The sequence below is a fragment of the Camarhynchus parvulus genome, chromosome 2, assembly GCF_901933205.1.
Source record: "Camarhynchus parvulus chromosome 2, STF_HiC, whole genome shotgun sequence".
Taxonomy (NCBI): Eukaryota; Metazoa; Chordata; class Aves; order Passeriformes; family Thraupidae; genus Camarhynchus; species Camarhynchus parvulus.
Genome location: NC_044572.1, coordinates 101,183,414 through 101,205,547, shown reverse-complemented (window position 1 = coordinate 101,205,547; position 22,134 = coordinate 101,183,414). Strand labels below are relative to the sequence as shown.

The 22,134-nt window shown below is 37.1% G+C and overlaps 1 protein-coding gene across 1 annotated transcript in view; it reads left to right on the top strand.

The window, feature by feature from the left end:
- PTPRM (protein tyrosine phosphatase receptor type M) overlaps window positions 1-22,134 on the top strand; it is a 442,005-nt gene that overhangs the window by 167,447 nt on the left and 252,424 nt on the right. Inside the window, 1 exon segment of the mRNA XM_030966307.1 lies at window positions 7,106-7,399. Within this exon segment, the coding sequence (XP_030822167.1) occupies window positions 7,106-7,399 (294 nt within the window).

Below are 22,134 nucleotides of genomic sequence, written 5' to 3'. Positions count from 1 at the left end.
ATTACTGCATCAGTGAGGAGAGGTGCAGGAATCCGAAGGAGTTCATTTCTTCTCAGTCTCTTTGATTCAGGGTGTTTTAATTTATTAGTGCTTCTTTTGAGGTGCAATAGATGAAATTATGAAGCGTATCATTAAAGCATTTGTGCTTACCCAGATTCTTTCAGAAAATCTGCACTGGGCACTGTGAGCAAGTGGATAGCCTTAGGGTGTAATCCCATTAACTGCTTGTAGAGTGGCAAAGTAATTATGGTAATCCCCATTGCCTGTGTTGGAGCTTTTATGAGACCACCTGCAGGTCATTCCTTCTGACCTAAAAAGACCCATTTTAAGCATTGTGCTGTAAAACATTAGATGACTGTACTGAACAGCGGCATTAGGGGCTAATGAATAAATACACTTTCTTATTGATGGCATATAATTAAGAAATGGTATTTCCAAATTTTCAGCAGGTTTTTTGCAATATCTAGCAGACTTCAAAGACAACAGGTTGATTTCAGTGCAGCTATATATTTTTTTAATCCATTACTATCCATAAATCATGAAGAATGTATATATTCCCACACTGCATGTTTAGTATACTTGTGAATTGCTGATGGCTTAATAATAGTATGTGTAAAAACAGTGGTGTAATTACTCCCCCCTCTTTGTTACAAGCAATGAATTTAATTCTCCTCTCATTTACACTTGTGTTACTGAACTGCCTTCGGAGGAATTTCTTTGGAATTACATTGCTGGAATGACAGGAGAGTCAAATGGGGCATTTGTAAGTTGGAGAAAATCAGTTCTTCACATTTATCATGCTCTATTTCAGTTTGGTTACTGAACCTGTAACTCAAGTTGCAAAAAGTTTTGCTCTGGCATAGGGCTTTTTTCAAAACATATTTGCTTTTAAGTCAAGGTGTTTGCACAGTAGAGTGGGTTAGAACTCTGTACAACATTCATTCAACTTCACTGTAGACTGAGTTTCACTAAATAGGAACATACTCTAAGTAGATTCCAATTATGTGTGGAAAGATCTTTAAGCTTTGTAGTGCTGTTGTGGCATGATGTTTTATGGCACTGGAGATGAGGTACCAGAACTCTTGTAAAGGGCAGAAGGGCTGCTAGTTTCAGGTGCTGCAAATCAAACCTACAATCACAAAGGAATAGGAATGAGATCTTGAAAATGAAAGACATGTAAGAAACTGCCAGGTGTTCTTACTTCTTTTTTTTGTCTTCTTTTTTCACCTGAGTGAGCATGTTACAGCAAAGTTTCAGCAGTATGGAGGGGGAAAATTGCAATTAAAGAGCTGTCTGTTCTGTTATTAAATAATAGTAAACATGAATATTGTCTAGTTAATGAGAAAAAGCTTGTCAGTGAACAATTAGTCTGGCCTTAAAATGGAGGGGGGAGAGAAAGAGTTTTAGTTGAAAACTTGTTTGTGGTAACTTACATACCTTTTAGAGGATGGTGTAATAAAGTATTGATTGTTCTATTTAAATAAATCCTGAAGGGGAGGTTTTCAATTTACCTGAGTGTTTGTTCTGATAAGAAAGGCTGAAAAGACAAGTGCCTTGTCATTGTGTGTGTTCAAACGGCACGATATCCTCATCTAAGTTTGTCAGAGAATTGGATTGAAATGTCACTTTATCTAATGGGAGGCATGAAATTGGCCTTGTCAGATAACCCACTTATTGTAAAAAACATCAGCTTGTATCTAATAGATGACATAAAAGTAATCAAACATTGAGCAAAAGGAAAATAGTCGGGTGGAATTGATTAAATGTGTTTGGTGGAGTAAATTAGAGTTCTACATACAGTCCCTAGGTTGAAGTCTTCTAATAGTGGGCAGACCCAACACAGATTAGATTTAGGAGAACAGAATGAGCCTGTCTAGCAGACATCAGATTATTACAGAGTTCAGACTGCTTATTGAGTTCAAACAAGGTAAACCTAGGTGTCAAATTGGTTAAAAGGAGTTTGGCTAGGTTTTTAAGCAAGGGCATAGAAAGGTAGCCATCTGTAATGCTGGCAGCTTAAATGTCTGCATTTTCCAAATGGAAAATTTTTTTAACACTGGGAACAGAACCAAACCTCTTCAGGACCTCTAGAGCAAAGAATTTATTCTGGAGGACAAAGCCATTTTGACATCAAGACATAGTAAGAAAATAGCAACAATTGCTTATCTGTGGTATCAACTGTTCTCATACATTAAATATACACAGATACTTGCCATCTGTTTTTGCTGTCTTCAACTAGCCTTTCATGCTGGATCCGTCACTGTCTGTAGCCTTTTTTACCAGCAGTGCTGGCATTGGAACTTATTATTGCCTTAACAATTCCTATAAGGGAGTCCAGTTTCATATGCTCATTTTGTGCAAACCGACTGGAGACTTGTATTTTTCAGTGTGGGTGTGTGTCTCAGCCTGGAGGTGTTAAGAAAACCTCCAACAAGAAGAGCTGATACAGTTCATCCATCTTTGTGAACTTGCTATAGGAAAGTGCTGAAGGCTCTGGACTTTGAAGCAGTAATATTTTTTCAAGAGGGTACTAGTTATGTCAAAAATGTGATTTTTCTCTTCCTGTGAAAATCTGTTCTCAAATAGTTAGTTAACAAACTACTAAATAAAACCCAGCAAGACCCTGGGACTTCTTTGAGTTCACCTTTCCAATTACCTGAAATTCTAAATACAGTGTACGGAATTTAATTGCAAGGAGGGATCTGAGCTCCTCTGGGGCAGGCTGGATCCACGCACAGGGATCAAGACCTATGAGCTTACCATTTGTTTGCTTTTAGTATACAGTCCTCCATCTTGCTGAATCTTTGTACTTTGAGAGTAAAATGGTGATGCATTAACAGTGTGAATAGTGAGGAGTGCAAGAACAAGAAGCTGCATACCCAGATGAGGTTGTTCGTGCTGGGACTGAAAGGAAAGGCAAACTGGGAGGTATTTTGAAATGAGAGGCAAGGTAGGTGAAAATGGGGACTACACAAGTACAAAAGCTGGGGAGGAAGACATGGGGGTGCTGGTTGACAGCTGGCTGAACCTGAGCTGGCATGTGGTGACCAAGAACCTGAGCTGGCATGTGGTGACCAAGAACTTGAGCTGACATGTCGTGACCAAGAAGGCCAGTGGCACTCTGGCCTGTATGTGGCCAGCAGGACCAGGGCAGTGATTGTCCCCCCTGTACTTGGCACTGGTGAGGCCACACCTTGAGTGCTGTGTCCCCTTCTGGTCCCCTCGCTACAGGAGAGACATTGAGGTGCTGGAGTGAGTCCAGAGGAGGGCAGGGAGCTGGTGAAGAGTCTGGAGAGTGGGTCAGGAGCAGCTGAGGGCGCTGAGGATGTTTAGCCTGGAGAAAAGGAGGCTCAGAGGGGACCTCATTGCTCTCTACAGCTGCCTGACAGGAGGTCATAGCCAGGTGGGGGTCAGCCTCTTCTCCCAGACAGCGGGGGACAGGACAAGAGTTCATAGACTCCAGCTTTTCTGGGGAGATTTGGGTTGGACATCAGGAAGAATATTTTTTCTTGGTTAAGCATTGGAATGGGCTGCCCATGGAGGTAGTGGGGTCCCCATCCCTGATAATATTCACTTAGTGCCATCGTTTAGTTGGCATCTTGGTGTTTAGTCAGAGGTTGAATTTCATTATCTTGGCGGTCTTTTCCAATATGATTCTATGATTTTGTAGAGGGGAAGAAAGAGGGGAAGGTAAACATAACATTCATGCATTTGCAAAAAGCGAGGAAGTAGATTTTTGTCATTTTTCAAGATAGTGCTTCTGAGCCACAGAGAAGAAATGTCTATTTTTGTCTTTAACTCACTTAAATCTTAGAGATTTATATTATCTCCACTGGCATCTCAGTGTGATGCCTTTCCCCTCCCAATTAAAATTTGAAAATAACTGCAGAGTAAAAGATGTTAAGATGTTGTAGAAAATGATTGGAAAATCTGTGTAATTTAAGAACAAAGCAGTTTAAATGAAGGAGTTGCAGTTTCAAGTGTGTTTTCAATTTATAAAGAGTGCATAAGAATAAATAGTTTACATTCATGTATGGCTACATTTGTTTTTATTATCTGTGTAAGAGAAGGGCCGCTCCTTATCATGAAGTCTGTCTTTTTCTCATTTAAGTGATCCATTTATGTAGAGTCACATGAGATCACCTGCTTAAAGCTTTCTGTCACCTGCAGACCTCTGGCTTTGTAAGGTAGCCACGATTTCCTTTCCCTAAGGGATTGCACCCATTGTCATTTGTCAGAGAATTCAAGAGGAGGTTTGAAGTCTAAAAGGCATAAAATTTGAAGTATGGATCCACTTACCATCTTTTTTTCAGTTAATATTCTATTTTGAAAACCTATGTTTAAAATATTCACAGTACTGAATATATTTGACCATTTGCTTCAGGAGGAGATCTGCAAGGAAGAACTCTTCAAGATAAGTCATTGTACTAAATAGCTATTGCTACAAACTTGTTTCTGCTGTCAGTTGAAAATCCTTCCTTGAACATACACAGCCCTGAAATATCAAGTCTATTGTACTGTTTCATAAAGGTATTAATTTGCATGAAATTTAATTGAGACTACCTCAGTGACTGCCAGCAAAACTGCTTTTAGTGAAGGACAGTAGTGCTGCAGTGTGGTACCTACCTGATTCAAACTCCTCAGCATCTTAAAAATATTAAATCATTCTGTGAAAAGAAAAAATAAATTAAAAAGTCAGAAGAATGCATTTCAGACCTCAGTCTTAAAATCACTTCATTATATTTGGATATACAGTGTTTGTATTAGAGGATCTTCTGAATTGACTCTCATGTTTTTAACCAGTCACTTAATATGAGCATCATATGTGTAATGTTGATTTTAGGTAGTCTCAATCTCTGGTAAGATGGTAACTTGTGGTCTTAAACCATGTTAATAGTATGAAATTGCAGTGTATGCAGGCCTTGCTGAAATAGTGTAACTTGAATTAACCTTTTCATTGTGGTCCTAGAGAATTGAAAAACATGCCCTGAGGTATAAAAAGACAATAAAATACTATCTGTTTCAAGTACTTGTAATATTTGGAATGAATTGGTGTAACCACTAACCTTAGTGACCTAACTCCTGAGTTTGCATTTTGAATGGCACTTCAACAGCCTTTAGTAGCATTTGAAACTTGAAAGTAATTAACTGTTCTTTCAGCATGGCTAACTAAATGCCTTAGGATGCTTTATAAAAGTTCCATTTCGCGTCTTGGTTCACAAAACAGCCTAATGATTTAAATTGATGCTAAATCATTTTGAGTCAAGTCAGAACTGTTTCCAGACACACTATCACTGTATGAAGCCATAGTTTACATACTTTAGGAAGAATAGTTTCAATAAAATTACAATATGTTTCTAACTCAGCAATGACATCAGTTTGCCATATATTGCTATTGACATAAAACAATGCTTTCACTGCTGATTTGAAAATCTAAACAATATTCTTTATATCCTGGAATCTGCCACAATATTTTTATAGCTATTTTTATGTCAATTCCAATTAGTAAAACTTAATAGATATCTTTGGAGATGTTCTGGTTTGTTACCCTTTGTATTGTGTTCATGATAGTAGTCACTTAGTTTTTATAAGATGAAAACACGCAGTGATGATGCCTGTGTTTGCTGGCTTATAGTGTTTTATTTCATCAATTGCTAACAGATTGCACAGATCGAAGCTTGCAAACAAGTGTACCTTGCTAATTAGAAACACCATCTATCTGAGACACAGCTAATTTTCAGTGTTCTGAGTTACTGTTTCTATATATGAAAAAAGGTAGAATACTGTAGGATAATTACATGTTTGTTAAAATAGTAGTTCTGCTATTTCTCAGGAAATACTGAATGCTTCCCAGAGATCCTTTCTCCCTTTTGCTTCATTCTTTTATTTTCTTTGCTTTAACTGTGACTTTGAAGAGCATGACAAAATGATGAAATAGAGAAATTCAACTTCTTGTCTGTTTGACTACCTGTATCTCAACACAGAGGGAAATGGTTAGCAGAAGAGGCTCAATCTGAATCTGAAGCTTAGGGAACATAGATGTCCTTTGTTCATTGCATATTCTGTGTAGCCTTAAGAAGGTGGCAGTGTTTGCTGATAGATATGTTAAGAATGGAAAAGAATATTGGATCAAATAGTGCCTTGTTACAGTGGCTTGAGTTCATTCTACTTGAATATATTTAACCAACAGGAAGGTGAATTTTTTGCAGATATGATGCATGAAATAGCAGAGTAATGTAACCAGTAGGGTAAAAAAATATTTGTTATTTTCCTTTAAAAAAGATGATGTCTGCAAATCATTTCTGCAGTGTAATTTAAAATAGGTGTCCATCAAATAGTAAATAAAAGTGGGTTTAAAACTTTGGTCGGTTTTGAAATATTCAGAATCCAAACTATCAGGATATCACATGCATCCTTGCTCTGTGATAGAGTACCATTTCTGTGTGGTAGTTGGTGAAAATAGCCATTACATGAAGTAGAAACAGACCTCTAGTAAAAACTCAAGAAATCCTCCAGCTCTCATTTAGAAGATCCTTGATTATAACCAAAGTATAAAATTGAAAAATTACTGTACTTACTCTGCTTACACAGAAGTCTGAAAATACGAAGGCTATGTAGTTAGGTATATGGAAAACAATTAATAAAAAATTCATTTTGTTTCCATACAGAAATTCCTATTCTCACTATGTGTAAGGATAGGCTACAACATAAATGTAATCTTGAAAACATTAGTTTTGAATAGGGTTAACATTAATATCCAGAACGAAGTGTATTTGTGTGAGAAAACCCGAGATTATCTTTCTTTTTAAATTGGGAGTTGCCATGGAATGTCAAGTGAACAGAATTCCATTTGCACCTGATTTGGAATTATGAGGTTTAAACCAAAAGCTACAGGTTAAAATCTCCAACTGCATAAGCAAAAGAATCTGAATATTGCAGTTTAATGAAAATAAGTCAGTCTGTAATGGTGATTTCTTCAAATCCATGTTTTTATGCAGTCTTCAATTTTAATGTAGTACAAAACCTGTTGCTTATTTGAATGCTTTAGAAGTAGAAAAGGCAGAAGTTTAATCATAGCTTGTTATCATACCTTACTGTTTTTCAGAGCCACCAGTTCCCATTGCTCCACCTCAGCTGTCCTCGGTTGGTGCAACTTACCTCTGGATACAGCTGAATGCCAATTCCATCAATGGGGATGGACCCATTATCCAAAGAGAAGTTGAGTATCGAACTTCAAGTGGAAGCTGGTATGACATACAACCCGTGGACTCCACAAGCTATAAGATTGGGCACCTGGATCCTGATACAGAATATGAAATCAGTGTGTTGCTTACAAGACCAGGTGAAGGAGGAACAGGATCTCCTGGCCCAGCTCTCAAAACAAGAACAAAATGTGCTGGTGAGTACTTCAAGGTGACAGGAAAGTTGTAAGCATGTTTCTAGGGCTGAAGACATAAGTTAATTCACTGGCAGTTTTTACTGTCTGTCTTAAACCAGCAGGTTGCAGGAATTAAGACTGAATGGTTTCAAGTATAACATTTTAGCATTTTCCAGCTACAGTGACCTTGAAAGCAACCTTCCATGTGACTGTAGACTGCAGGTGAAATAATGACTGTGCATGCTTTTTTCTTTTCAATGTCAGTTGTATCAAACTTGTAGATAAAGTGAAAAGAGATCCTGGGTAACAGCAAAAGCATTCACTGTTGAGTCTCAATTAGCAGATGAGGTTTAGCAGAGGACTGCTTTCTTGAGTGACTGACAGCATGTCTCTTTACTAAATGAGATAGTGCAATGTCTGGTGCGTGGCAGCAGTCTTGGCTCCTGTTTTGGATGTTATAATTAATAGATCTGACCTCTGATTGTAATAGCATACAAAGTTCACCTATTATATAGAAGCAATTGTAGAATAATTTTCAGTAAGACTGGCAGTGATATTAGTTTGGGATTTAGCTGCTCAGAAAATAATAGAGGATACTGTGACCTGGATTTTCTTTGGTCATTACTATTTTCCCCCAATATTTTGAATCATCTCTTTACTGCTGTAAAGCTGGTGGAAGATAGGCAGGAGTGTAGCTAGAGAAAATGGTAGTAACAAGTGGTATTGGCTCATTGTTCCTAGTCTTTTAAGGAATTACTTAGTCTTACTTGCCTTTTTAACACAAAAAATTGTGTACTTCAACAGAAATAATGTTTCCATTGGATATATTTTTTTAAAGTTACCTGGCCACCTGTCAGTGAGTAAATGTCATTTCAATTGAATTGGTGTGATGTCAAACACAAAATGAAATACAGTTGCTGTCAAAATCCCACATTTATGTTCTGAAGATGCAAACTTATACAAGTACTAATTATTTGATGTTATTTTTGGTATTTTTTCTTTCTGTCTTAACTGGAAAGAAGTATTTAATGAAAAGTACCAGAAAGCAGTGCAGCTAAATTATAGTAAAGAATTTTGTATTTATAAGATTTTCTCTACTAAGCTAAGCTAACTTCAGCTTAGTCAAAAGCGGAGCATACAAATGAAGTCTAGCTCCCTTCAGAAGGGTTTCTGGGTCACTTTGCCCTTCATAATAATGTAAATGTCTGTCTAGACAAAGGAGGTACATATTTAATACACAATTATTTCATGTATTTTAACATGAAACAGTTTTTCTAATTATTTTTCATCTGCTTGTATGATCAAGTAATGCAGTACTTGTTGCTGTGTGAGTCTGTCCTGTAGGGTTGTGTTGTGTTACCAACCCTGGATTAGTCATGGATCCAAAATGCAGTGCCAAACAGGCTGCTGTGAAGGAAATTTTAACTCCACCTCAGCCAGACTTAGTAGAGAGTGATATCCACAATTTTAGTTATATTTAAGAATATCATATGCTTTCTGTTTTCTCAGTGGTACATACTGTTGAGTATTAAAACAGGCATTCAGTTTCATAAACTTCCTGTGTACTGGAAGTGTTTCATTACCTGATACATCAGAATGATTTGTGTTTTCATTAAGCTAAACAGTAACCTTCTTAAATTAAAAGCAGAAAGTTAAATGACTGAAAAATGTAAATTGAATGATGATATTAAATCTGTCTTTACAAATTGGCTTTTTTTTATAGTAGAAGACCCTGCTTTGAAGGTGTAGTGGTTATTGGTTAACAGTTAGCAAGTGACATGCTAATAACTGGCCCTAGGGTTTAAAAAGAGATGCTGATAAACTAATGACGGTATAATTAAGCTGGGTAGGAGTAAAATAATGCCAGTCTCCAAAGCATACCAGAGAATTAATAAAACAGGAGTCTTTAAGAGAAGAATCATTGCACCTTTTTAATTACTGTGATAATTGCATGCTGCTTGCCTGTTCTCTAGGGGAAGATAGTGAACCACTTGGAGACTTGAGGCAGTATTCTAGGCATTCAATAATCTTAATAGTTCTCCAAAGCATTTGAAATATGTTTTCATTTTAGCAAAATGAGATTTCAGGGGTTTGTAATAGACAAGTCTTATCTGTAAGTTTACTGAATAAAAGTGTCCATAATTAGAATGCAAAGAAAGAAATCTCTCCAGACTTGGTTGCATCACACTTACTGGAGCAGTTGCCTCTTCAGAAAATGCTTTGTTTCCTTTTGATGAAATATAATGTAAGTGCTCCTTCAGTGTAATTCTCAGAAAGCCGGAGAATTACATTGAGGTCTGGATTAGATTTAACCTAGAATGTGAACAGGTTTGAAGGAGGTTAATGGATTTTGGCCATGGTGAACCACATTTGAGTCAGACTCAGAAAGAAAGGGTTTTCTCATTTAAAGGTATGAAGTGGAGACCTTCCCAGATTGTCTGGAATTTAAACCACCTGTTCCTATGCTGAAAACTCCCTCTCCCCACAACCATCTCATATGGTGTTGTGAACCTAGAATACAGAATGCCAGGGATGGGGCATCCACAGCTTCTCTGGGCAAGCTGTTCCAACTTCCTCACCACCCTCACAGTAAAGAATTTCTTCCTAATATCTGATCTAAATCTACTTCCAGTTTGAAGCTCTTCTGTTGTTCCTGATGAGACCCAGTCTGACCCAAAACCAGTGGAACTGTCCATAGTAAAACTAAAGTGGCTATGTTGAAGGATTAGTAAGATAGACTGTGTTTTGTAGTTTCTTCTTATCCATATCAGTATTTCTGTGGGTAGATTTATTTATTTCAGGGCTTTCCAGCATGCTTTGTCTTTGACATTCATTGCATGATACAGATCTTGATCTGGTCTGTGTCTCTGCATTCTGGTGGTGAAACAGTGCCCCAGTTGAAACACACCTGAATAATGCAGGATGGCTAAATGAGCTCCTGCAAATTTATTTTTTTTCTTTGCTATGGCCCTTCTATTAGGAGACTTTATTTCTAATTTATGTTGTTCCTTGAATCTGCTGGTGAACAGATACATCTTAAAGACAGCTACCTTAGGAAGAAAAGTTAAAATAAAATCCTCCCTCCTGCTAAAGGAGGGGATTGTTAAGGCCCCCTAGGGAAAGTTGTTTTCTTTTTCTCATAATTTTTTTTTTCACTGTGACGTTTGGCATAATTTCTGAAAATTAGCATATTTTCCTTTACTGAACCAGAAAACTCTATTGTAATTTAGGAAAATTGAAAAAATAAATAAAAGAATCTTCTTATTAATTATCTCCAAACTGTGGAGTTTTTTAACAGTCAGATCTCTACTTCTTTGTGCTAAGACACAATTACTGCCCTGGAATATTGGCAAAAACAATCACTGTCAATTTAACCAATAATTTTCATACAATGAAGTAACAGGAATGTTTTAATTAACATAGTTGATTTTGCTGTCTCTTCTATCCCATCACTGGAGCTTGTCAGGAGGAAAGCTGTTACTCCCAGTACAACTGAGCTCTTGAAACGCTGCTGCAGGTTTGTTGTAAAATGTCTGGTACTCCTAGAAGGCTTGTTCAATCTGGAAGAGTGGAGCAGAGGAACTCTTTAAATCCCCTGTCTTGAAAAAGAATAATCTTTGTTTTTCTCAGTTTGCTCATTGCTTTGCATTCAGCTGGTTATTCTTCCAAGGTGTCAAAATTATTTCACCTGTTCTGTGCTGTCCACTGACATCCACTGGCATTATGAAAAAAAAAATCTCAATGTGTCAAAATACACTGATGGAATGAGTATCCTCTTCCCTCTGATCAATTCAGACCTGCATCAAGTTGTGCAAGGCAGAAGTATCTCTGGGCAGATGGCACAGGCCAGGAACTGTCTTGAACCCTGCATTTAAATTCAGTGTGCTGAGGTATGCTGGACAGTACTCAGTGCCACCACTTTTGTCCTGCCCCATGACATGGAGCAGTGTCCAGATGGACAGTCTGCATCTTCTTGTGTACAACATTCTGAATAATAAGTCAGTTTTGCAGTTGGTTTTCCCTGTCTTCCACCCTTCCACCTTCTTTTGTTATTAATTCTCTTGTTAGTCTCTCCCTTCGTCAGTGTCCATGCCCTAGCCTTTCTTGAAACTCAGTGGTGCTTACTGCTGATTTCCATGCCTTCCCCGTTCTACATCACTATTAGGAAAGATGAATTCCTTCCTAAGAACTTCTCTAGGTTGAAATGGCAGCTGCCTTTCTCTGTCCTTCAAGACTGCAATCTCTTGACCTTTTTGTCTCAAGAAAAGAGGAAGGATCTTAGTGTCACTGGGAATTAAGTTACTCCTTCTCATTGCTATACCATGGGGAGCTGCCTGTGAAGAGATTCAGGGTTTTTCAGGCATATAACGAAGTCTTAACAGTGCTTAGTTTTGTGATCATAGGAAAATGTCAACTTGAAGCCATACTGCCGGTTTTTTTCCACAGCTCTTTCTCTTAGCAATTTTCTTCAGAAGTTTTAACCAAGGGTTTTGCGGCTGTGCTGTATTAGAGCTCGACCTTAGGTCAGAGACACCTGAACCCTGAGGGGTAGGGTGCAGATATTGCACCATTTTTTTCCATGGAAAAGTCCCATGATATTTCTAAGGTTTCCATTCCTAAACTGAAACTGTAATAAACTTTAGTAGAAAGTTGCATTGATTTATCAGAACTAGAAGTCCACAGAGAACTTACGTTTTATTTATGGTTGTATTATGAAAGTAAGATCCTACTGTATTGTCCTTTTTACTAAAGCCTTTCTTCTACAAACTGTCTCATATGAGGTCTCTTTCCTCCTAAGGATAAAAGCTAGTTTTGAAATTTTCTGCACTGTAGCAGGTGAATTGCAGCTTTCAGATTTGCAGGAGGTAAACTGAAAGATTTTAGTAGAATTCAAAGAAAATACAGTGTAGTGAGATATATGTCCATGTGTCTGTATCACTGGTCACTTCCTTCTGATAGGGAAACAAACCTGAAAACACAAATGGGTTTCAGTACTGACTAATGTACTAAAGCTCTTTGGCAGCCACTTGTCTGAAAGCAAGGTGCCCAAGGTGCTACTTCTGAGATGACTTCTCTGATGCTGTGTTACAAGACAGCTTCCCCTTGTGTTATCAAGAATCTTGGGTTGGGGAAAAAAACAGATAATCCAAATTCCTCCCATACAAAAATCTCTTTAAATGTAGTTCTCTTCCTCCTTATCATACAGTCTAGAACTTCCCCTAGGAGTCCTTTAAGTTCCTGGGAGAAAAAAAAAAAAGAAAAATACCAAACAAAAAACTAGAGTCTGGGCAATGTCAGCATAAACCCTGGGAAGATGATGGAATGATGGAACAACCACGCTTGGAAACCATTTCCAGGAACACAGGGAACAAAAACGTGATCAGGAGTAGGTCAGCATGGATTCACAGAGGCAAAGTCATACTTGATGAACCCAAACTCCTGCTGTGGTGAAATGGTTTTGTAAGTGAGTAAAGAGCAGTGGAGATATGCAGAAGTTACCTGGACAAGATGCAGTACTTGGCACGGGTGGTGTACAGTGAGGATTGGACCAGATGAACCAGACCCTTACTACCTCAGCTCCTCTGTGATTCCAAGTTTCTGTCAAAATCTTGGAAGAGAAGCTGTCACCATGGTGTTTGTTACATTCTCCTAGGCTCTGCTTTAATACACAGATCATGATCTTTCACTGTATTCCTGACCTCATCTGAAGCTGTATGAACAGTGAGGTGCAGTGTGATGGAAAGACTTAAACACAGGCAAAAGCTGAAGTTACACTGACTGCATGGTTCTGGATGCTTCTCTACATTTGTGGTTGCCAGTGGTAGCAAAACCAGAACATTTTCTTTCAGGAGATAAAGACCATGAGAGTATCTGCCCCATAATCTCAAATGGGTCTTTCCTTTGCAGGGGAAATCACAGGGTGGTTCTCCATTGAGTGAATTTTCAGCCCATGAACACAAAAACTTCTAATATTGGCAACCAAGAGAACTGGCGTTATATAGAAATTACTAATACCTGCACTTTTGTGTGCCCATTGGTCCCTAAATAAATAGTTTTTGGTTAGATAATGCATCTAGAGATGTCACTTGAGAAACAGAACATTTTAACTTTCCACCACATGAAGAGGAGGGAAAGAAAAGAGGACAGGAAAACTGCTGCAAGTGTGTAGGTCTGTTGGCTCTTTCTGACGCTTGTGCTCTGAAATATGAGGAATATAGACACAGTCTGTTGTTGGTAGGACACAGAGCATGAAACCTTGCTGTCAGATCAGTTTGTTTTGAGAAGTTGCACATTAGAATAAGGAGAAACATTTGGGATTCTTTCCTGACAGTTACAGCTAAGTTAATATACAGCTGGAAACAGAGGGTATGTGAAAATAAGCCATGTCTTGGTTGTGTGAAAAGCAATCATATAAATGGTGACTTATTTTTTAACTTTAACAGATTCCCATTTCAAAACATTTGCAGAGGAAGAAATTAACCTGCTCCTTGAGACAAATGAACCTTCACTAACGTAGAGCAAACCTGAGGGGCAAAATTACTAATTTCACGTCTGCCAGGTGAAGGCAATGTGAATAAAACATAATGACCCTTAAGGAAAAGTAGATAATATGAGTTCTCCTGTGACATATCTTCATCTCCAGTCTTTGTTGCAGTCTCTTACTAGTTACAAGGATAGGTTCAAAAACACTCAAACAATTATTGTACCCAACTTCAATTCTGGAAGAACTGCTTGTTAGAGAGTGAGAAAAACCCAGCAAGCTGGGAGCGTACTGGTTGTAAATAAAAGACTGCCATGTGGGCATCTTTAATGGAAGTGGTAAATAATAAATACTTGTAGATACTTGTAAGAAATACTGTGTTTACAGGGTGTTCCTTAGTATTACTCTGTTCTGAACAAATGAAATGGAGGCTGTTTCATAGATGCTTTGGATCTCTCTTCCCAGAAGTATATTATTATTGCAGATTTAAATTAATGCATTGGTACTCTGTTATTAAAAACAATTAAAAATAACAAGAAAGGACATTCTCTGTATTTCTGGTGAAATTTCATGGATGCCTTGAAATTTATCCTTACCAACTTTATGCTGAGCACTTTCTCTCCTCTTTTGAGGCCTATTTTTACATCAGCCGTTCCAGATCTCACATACGGTTACACCATACTGTCTTCCACTCATTGACATAACTAAAAATGAAGTGAAGGTTGCCTATCCTTTGGCAAAAAGCTTTGGCAAATGAAACAGGAAAGTATGTCTTTTCCTCTGACTTGGTCTTACCCAAAACCAAAGCAAAATCTTTTATACATTTGAAGTGACCAATGTGTATTTACTTCAGTTTGTGTCTAAAAGAGTAACTGACTGTGTGTGCCAAAGAGTGTGTATGTGTATATACAGACACACACATATATCGCCATCTCTTTTTTCTTCATATATACATATATATATGAATGTATCAACCCTATGGCCAAAGAGAATTTAGGGCAGGTTTTTTTGCTTAAAAAAATATATAGTTGTGTGAACTTCTGAGCTGAGTCTAAAAACTCCTTTTGTTTTAGGAGTCAGGAAAATAGGATGTACCATAGATATCTATGATACCAAATATCACCACCTTGTGATGGTAATCCCATTTTCCCTTATGACAGACCTGCATGGCAGGAGGGAGCACCCAATTAACAACAAATCTGTTGTCAAATGGAGTATTTGATGTTAGACTTCTGGTTGTCTGCCCTGAGCCTCCTGAACGAGGGCGCTAGTTTGGCTCTCTCATCTTCTGGAATTAAATTCTGGCAGTACCATGTCAAATCAGTTTAAATTTAAGCCAGTTATTTGGATGAAATTTGCCAGTGGTTTTAAAGGGTGTTGAAACATGGAAATGGATGAACAGACAGGCATGCTCCTTGGTTTTAATATTTTAAGGCTCACTCTTTTGTTTGAGACTGTTAGACCATGTGCTGTCGTGCCCACCAGCTTTGGCCAGCTTTAAAAACACAACTGCACAATTCTATTGAAGTATCTATGAAGCATGAAACATCCAGGAATGATGTAGAAACACAGAGATACTTTAGTTTTTAAACCTTTTAGTAGTTTGAGGGTTTTTTTCAAATTAAAAAAAGCATAATTATCAAAGGTTTTTAGAAAGAATGGTATATTAATTTTACTTCACTTCAAAAGAAAATGAACAAGCACACTACTCAGGTGCTTCTGGGTTTTTTCAGTGCTTGGGAGGCACTTTGGCTTTGCAAACCTGTTTGTTTTGCAAATGTAGAGTCATTTGCAGAATTCAGTCCAATCTCCTAAAGGTTCCCAGGAAGAAAAGCTGGTGCTGAGTTCTGGCTTTTCTGGTAATACCTTTTCCTGTAAAGTTCACTTACAACTTTATAGCCTAGACTGTAGGCTGTGTGTCAAGTTTGAGACCAGAAATCTGGGCACCGCCTGATGAAGTGATATCCTGATTTTGGAGAAAAAAAATACTCAGTCTTCAGAAAACTAGGCTGTTGCAGTGCTCTAAATAGGTAATTCTGTCCTACAATCCAAAGATCTCTCCTGGTGAGCAAGTGTGCATCACATTTCTGTTTACAACAAAAACAAAGTTGAGACAGTTCACAGAGCAGTAGACCTCAGCTTGTATAGCTGTAAAAAAAAGAGGGTTTTTTGGTGATCCATCTAAATGCTGTTGAATGTGTTGTTTAGGAAGAGAGGGGCATCCCCATGGAGCTGGGATTCTTCCAGACTCTTAAGAGGCTAAAAACATGTAAGTGAGGAAAGATGCTCTGTATTCTTTTTTTTTTCCTACTCTTGTGTCTACATGGCTAAGTGAACTCTGGCCCAGGAAAAAAACCATTTTACTGGGAAGCATTCAGCAAGGAAATACTAACTTAAATCTCTACGAAGAAAAGAGAAATAAAATTGGGAAAGGCTTTGCTTAGCATTATCGTGAGGTACTGAGTTAAAAGACAAATAGTGGAGATTAAAATCAAATTGCCAGTAAAGTTAATGATTTATGGCTCTTGCATTTCAGTATGCCCAACCATCTCAAATAGTTGCAACAAGTTTATACTTTTGATGTCTGCATTTAGCTGTCTTTTAATTTATACCATGATTTGAGCACTCTTGTTGTTATTTAAAATACGTTAACAATCTGCATCTATCTCTGCATTTAGTTCATGCTTACTCATTCCATCAGATTTGATCCACTTCCTGGAAGGAGAAAGAAGGGCTTTCTTTTGGGAAAGGGAGAGTTCAGTTTCATTTGTTACTTCATTAGTTGGTACTTTCAAAAAGTTCTCTGAAGCTATTTTGGTGCCAAAGTTTTGCAGTAGAAAATCATGTTTATAGTGGACTGTTATCTTTTAGAATTATCATATGGAAAATGCATGTAAAACAAAAAGGTAATAAGTGTTTACTCTTGACATGCAGAAGTGCCTTTTCATTTCTAAAAATTTATGTTCTTTGGGAACAAAAATCAATTTGTCTGTCAGTTGCTCTTTGTTTTGACTATTTCTGCAGATGTTTTGTTGGCAATTAGCTTAAAAAATTTTGAAAAAATTTTCTTAATTACTGTTGTATAGTGTTGAATTTGAGAGGATGAACCAATGTGTAGCTGGCATGTTTGGCCAAGTAAATGAAAAAAATAACTTTTAATGACCTGAGCATAATTATGGGTGACTTTGGAATGACGACTGGCAACAGTTGTACTATAATTAAATTTCCATTATAAATGTTTCAGTTTTTTGTCTGACATGTGGTGCTAGATTGTCAAGAGTATTCATTTATAAGAGGAAAAATTAGAGAGCTATAATTTATAATTCAGGGTAATCAATGAAAGCATTTCTTTTGTCAAAAAACCTTTCACTGAAAAACAGCATTGTATTGTTAGTTGTTTTAAAAAGAAACTAAAAATCCTTTTGTTACGTTTTTCACTTACTGTAAAAGGAGGTGAAAAATTCTGGTGGTTGAATTGTGCTGTAATTCACAGTAATATTATGCAGATAGGGCTTCTCAGACTGTTTCTCTTTATTAACCGTTACTTGTGTAAGTCTATATCTAAGGCTGCTTATGAAGAAATATGATCTTTTAAAGGCCATCTTAGCAAGATCCTGTTTAGTCGTGAACAGGGTTGTTTCGGGTAGAAGTGACAGTGTATTCTCATTTTCAAAGTGTCCAGTTTTTTATTGAGATGGACCCTTTACTTTCCAGTACTGGAGTCTCAAAGAAAATGAATAAATACATTATAAGGCTACTCCATTCATTCCTACATAATCTTTCAAAGGGAGCACCAGCAAAGTTAAGTATTTAAAAAGTTTGAGTACCGGATTTTCACAGGCAACAACAAATCTCAGAATCACTCTCATTTAACAATTAGATAAGTCGTTCTTCTTCCATACACTCATTTGGTCTCTGCATTTACAGTAGTCTTTTATGTACTTCAGTTATCACTGTTAATTAGGCACAGATCTAATTGCACTCTGATTTCTCTTAATATACTATCTGTTCTTTAAATGAAATGTATATGCCATTCATCTCAAAATATGTTTGGACTGTTGACTCAGTAAAAATTACTTTCATCTTACCTATGAGACTGTTAAAACAATGAACTATTATTGCTCTGATAAGATCACAGAATAGTTTGCCATGAATCTTCCAAAAACTAATTTATTTCTTTCTGGGTTACACTGACACAATCTCTGCTAAGCAGTTAGTGTACAATATGGTACTGAGTTCCTAAAACAAGTGCCTTGAAAATAGTTTATTTTCATAATGATAATTTTAAGAAACTGTCTACTAAAATTCAAAGTGGTTGTTTACTGCTGTGTGTACTATCACTTTACTGTAAATCTCTCCAGTTACAGATCATTGCTTATGAAAGCAGTCAGTGTTAAAATCTTAAAAATCTGTCATGAAAGTACTTTTCTGCATTTATTCTTACGCTCTGCAGTAGTTGCTTCCTGGTTATTACTGCAAGCTGCTGAGACCAGTTTGTATGTCTTCTTTCTTTTCATGCAAACAATGGGTTTTAATCATCACAAACTGATTTATGCACCCATTGTTCAAACTATACAGTTTGCAATTAGATAACATCCTAGAGGTTTATTCTGCATTTAGAGCTTTATAGATGCACAGTTTTGCAGTGGATCAGAGAAGAGTTTTTTCTTTACCATGTTTTGAGCTGTCTTCTGTTATTGAGAAGTTTTAAGTAGCATGGCCCTAGATGTCTTCTGTAAAAATGCTAATCTAATAGCAGTTGATTTGACAAGTTGAATTGCTGAAATGGCAGGGCAAGAGTGTTCTGCCTTTTCCATGTCTTAAGGATGCACAAAGAAGAAAAAAGTAACATTCAGAGAATTCTATAAATACAAGTAAATGCTAGACCCATCTAAACATTTAATTATTTCTTCATAGCAGCTAGCTTATTACTTTGATTAAAGGTGGTTGCATCTACTATTTCTGAGCAACTGATGGGAGCAAATATTTATGAACTTCTTAGATTGTATATAAATAATGACTTATTTTTCAGATTTACAGCACATGCATCTAGGTTTATTTTTGTAAGCACAAGTAACCAATTCCTTTTTTTTTTCCCCATTTTTTCCCCCGCAAGATTATTTCTTGCCCTGAAGGGATGGTGGAACTATTAAACGATGATGGAAAGACACATAACAATGGATAACTTAATTTAAAACTCATTCTCAGCAGAGGCTGAACTATGTTTGCTCAAAGTTTCCATCATGATAAAAGATGAAGAGTAGCCATTTCAGAATAAGCTGCTAGTAATTGGCAATGTTGCACAAACAGTTGGTAAGGGACTGGTGATAAAATGTTTGTGACAGCTGTATGCACTGGTGTCTCTAGGCATATACTTGCTTGTGCTATTTCTCATGCAAAACATTAAATACAAGGTTAGCAAATGAATTCAGAAGTTACTTAGTTCCTTTTACATGCCTGGCTAAAAGGAAATGCATTGAGTATAGTTTAAAGTAGTAGTAGTGACTATATGATTTTTTTCAGTATGAAATATTAAAGAACATATCCTATTCAGATACTGTTTTAAAAGAAACTGACAGTGATTTCATTTGTCTTGGCCAGTACAAAATTGTCCAGGTATTCAAATCACCATTTTGCATTGCTATGATAGAGGAACAGGGCACGTGATGTAGAAAAAACAAAATTGCATGTTTTCAATTTTAAGTTTCCACAATTACAAAAATTACTGGGTTTGTGTTTGGGATGGGGGAGAAAAGGCTTCAGCGGTGTTGCAGTGATATTAGATATTAATATTACAAATGGAATCACTTTTTCCAGTAAAAAACAGAAGCTGAGATGTGCAGCAACTCAAGAATGCTCTAGAATGAAACAACCTGCAGGAACATTCAGAAGATGTCGCGGGTCAATAAGCCTTTACCTGTTCACGGATCAAAACTTGTAGAAACCTGGTATGCATTACAGATCCTAGCTCTTCATGCAGAGAAACAAAAGGCAAAAAGAGTGGCTTTCTGGACTGGGTAGGGTAGCAGAAGTGAATGTGGAATCTCTCTCATTTTGAGGAGGGAAGAGGAGTAAGCTTATTTCAGATAGAAGCATTCTAGATGAGATTCAGGAGACCTTGACTCCTTTCCTTTTGTAAAAGGTTTTGTTTGGTTGAAGCTCATTAATCCAGTCCAACCTGGGGCTGCGTTTTTTGCTGATTTCCAGCATTATAATTTGCTTATATCATTCCTCATTCTCATTACATTCCTCTTTTATTCATTATGTTTAGCTCCAGTTTTTTGGGTAGCATTTTATGTGTAAGCCATGTAACAAAATAGGTTATGTAAGCATAATCCTGAAAAGCATAGTTGATAAAGCAATAATTGAAATAGTACTAGATTTTGGTTCTCACTGCTAATGATCTATTGCTGAAAAAAAATTTTGGAGGCAAGTCTATGGTATTTATCAGGAGTAATCATGGAAACAAAGAAATGTTTGTTTTTAAGGTACTAATAAGCAATCTTATTATGCTGTATACTTGTATTGCCATCATGCTGTTATTTCAGGTCATTTTATTTTGGCAAAATTAAATATCAGCCAGTAAAACTAGACTTAATTTTGCTTCCTCTGGTCAAACTTGAAAAGGTTTTGTCAATATTTTCATAATAAACTTTCTGTTGATTTTGCCCCACAGTTGCTATGAGTAATCTAAGGAAATGCTGTGGTTCCTTGCACAGCTTAGTGCCTATGGAAGCAATAAATACTACTCCTATAAACTTATTTTCTAATATTCAGCAGAAATATGAGCTTCCAACTAAGAGCTGCCTCCAGCTTTTACATAGGTTATCAGAATGGTGGTTGTGCTACTGAGTTTGTATCTTTGCTAACTTTTGTAGTCAGCGTGGAAAGAGAGGTGCTGTAAAAAGTTGATTGAAAGCAGGAGCCAAACAAAATGGTTTTGCTTGTCTTTAAAAGGACTCCTTTATTAATTTCCTCTTTTAAATTTGTCTTTTAAATTTTGATCTGTTTCTGCTGATGGTAAAATGCTTCTAGAGAGACTAACCTACTGCATCTTTGTTAGTACCCACAAGTCTCTTTAGGGATAAAGATAAAGCATTTTAGGATGAAGGTACGATCAGTTCTTCCTATCAAATATGTAAAAAGACCTGCCCGGGTTGTTGAACAGTGATAGTCCTAATACCTATTGATGAAGGACCAAAACCTGTTGCTTTCCTAAAATAAGATCTAGTTTAAACCCTCTCTTTTAGGACATTGTTGATTAAGTTCTGTGATATAATGCAACTTTCTTTCTTTTCTGAGCAGAGTGTGTTCTTACTCTAAATGGAGAAGACAAGTGTCTCCTTTATCTTCCAAACTGTATCCATTAATTTTAGATGGGCCATTGCCAAGGTTAAAGTATAACATACTGACTTGGCTCAATCTCAATAGCTTTTTCAAGGATGATACTATTTGTTCCGTCAGTGGAGATAGAAGTTGCCCAAACATCTAATATAAACAAGAGAATTTCCATACCAGATAAAAAGACCAAATTCTGAAGTCAACTGTCATGGATTTTATGCAAGTGATTTGAAATATTGTGAGAGGTGCCAAGGAATTGTGCTGCTTAAGAATAAGCTCACAACAGTACAGTGTTACTAGCAGAGTTTCATGTTCTAGAGGAAAATAAAAATAATTCTGTCATTTTGTCTGAAGGATTGGATTTCTTTGCGGTCTATTTTTAATAATTCTTAATGGAAGATGAGAGGTTTTCTGGAGGGTCTTTTTTAATCAGATTTCAGATAGTAACAGAATCATAGAGGTTGAAAAAGAATGTCTTGTCCATTCATCAGCTTAGCACCACGTAGTCACCCTCAAGTTCCAGAGCCACATGCTTCTCAAATGCTTCCAGAAATGATGGTTCTACCACCTCCCTGAACAACATATTCCAATGCCTCTTTCAGTGAAAATGTTTTTCCTAGTATCTAGTCTGATCAATTCAGGGCTATTACCTCTCATCTTTTGACTTGAGGCATGACAGAAGAGAGGAATCTCCACCTCACTACACCCTTCATGCAGGCAGTTGTAGGGAGCAATAAGGTCACCCCTGAGCCTCCTTCTTCTCCACACTAAACACCTCCAGCTCCCTCAGCTGTTCCTCATAAGCCTTATGCTCCTTTTGCCAGTCCAGTTGCCCTTCTCTGGACATGCTTCAGCCCCTCAATACCTTCCTTGTAGGGAGGGACCCAAAACTGAGCACAGGATTCCAGGTGTGGCCTCACCAGTGCTCAGTACA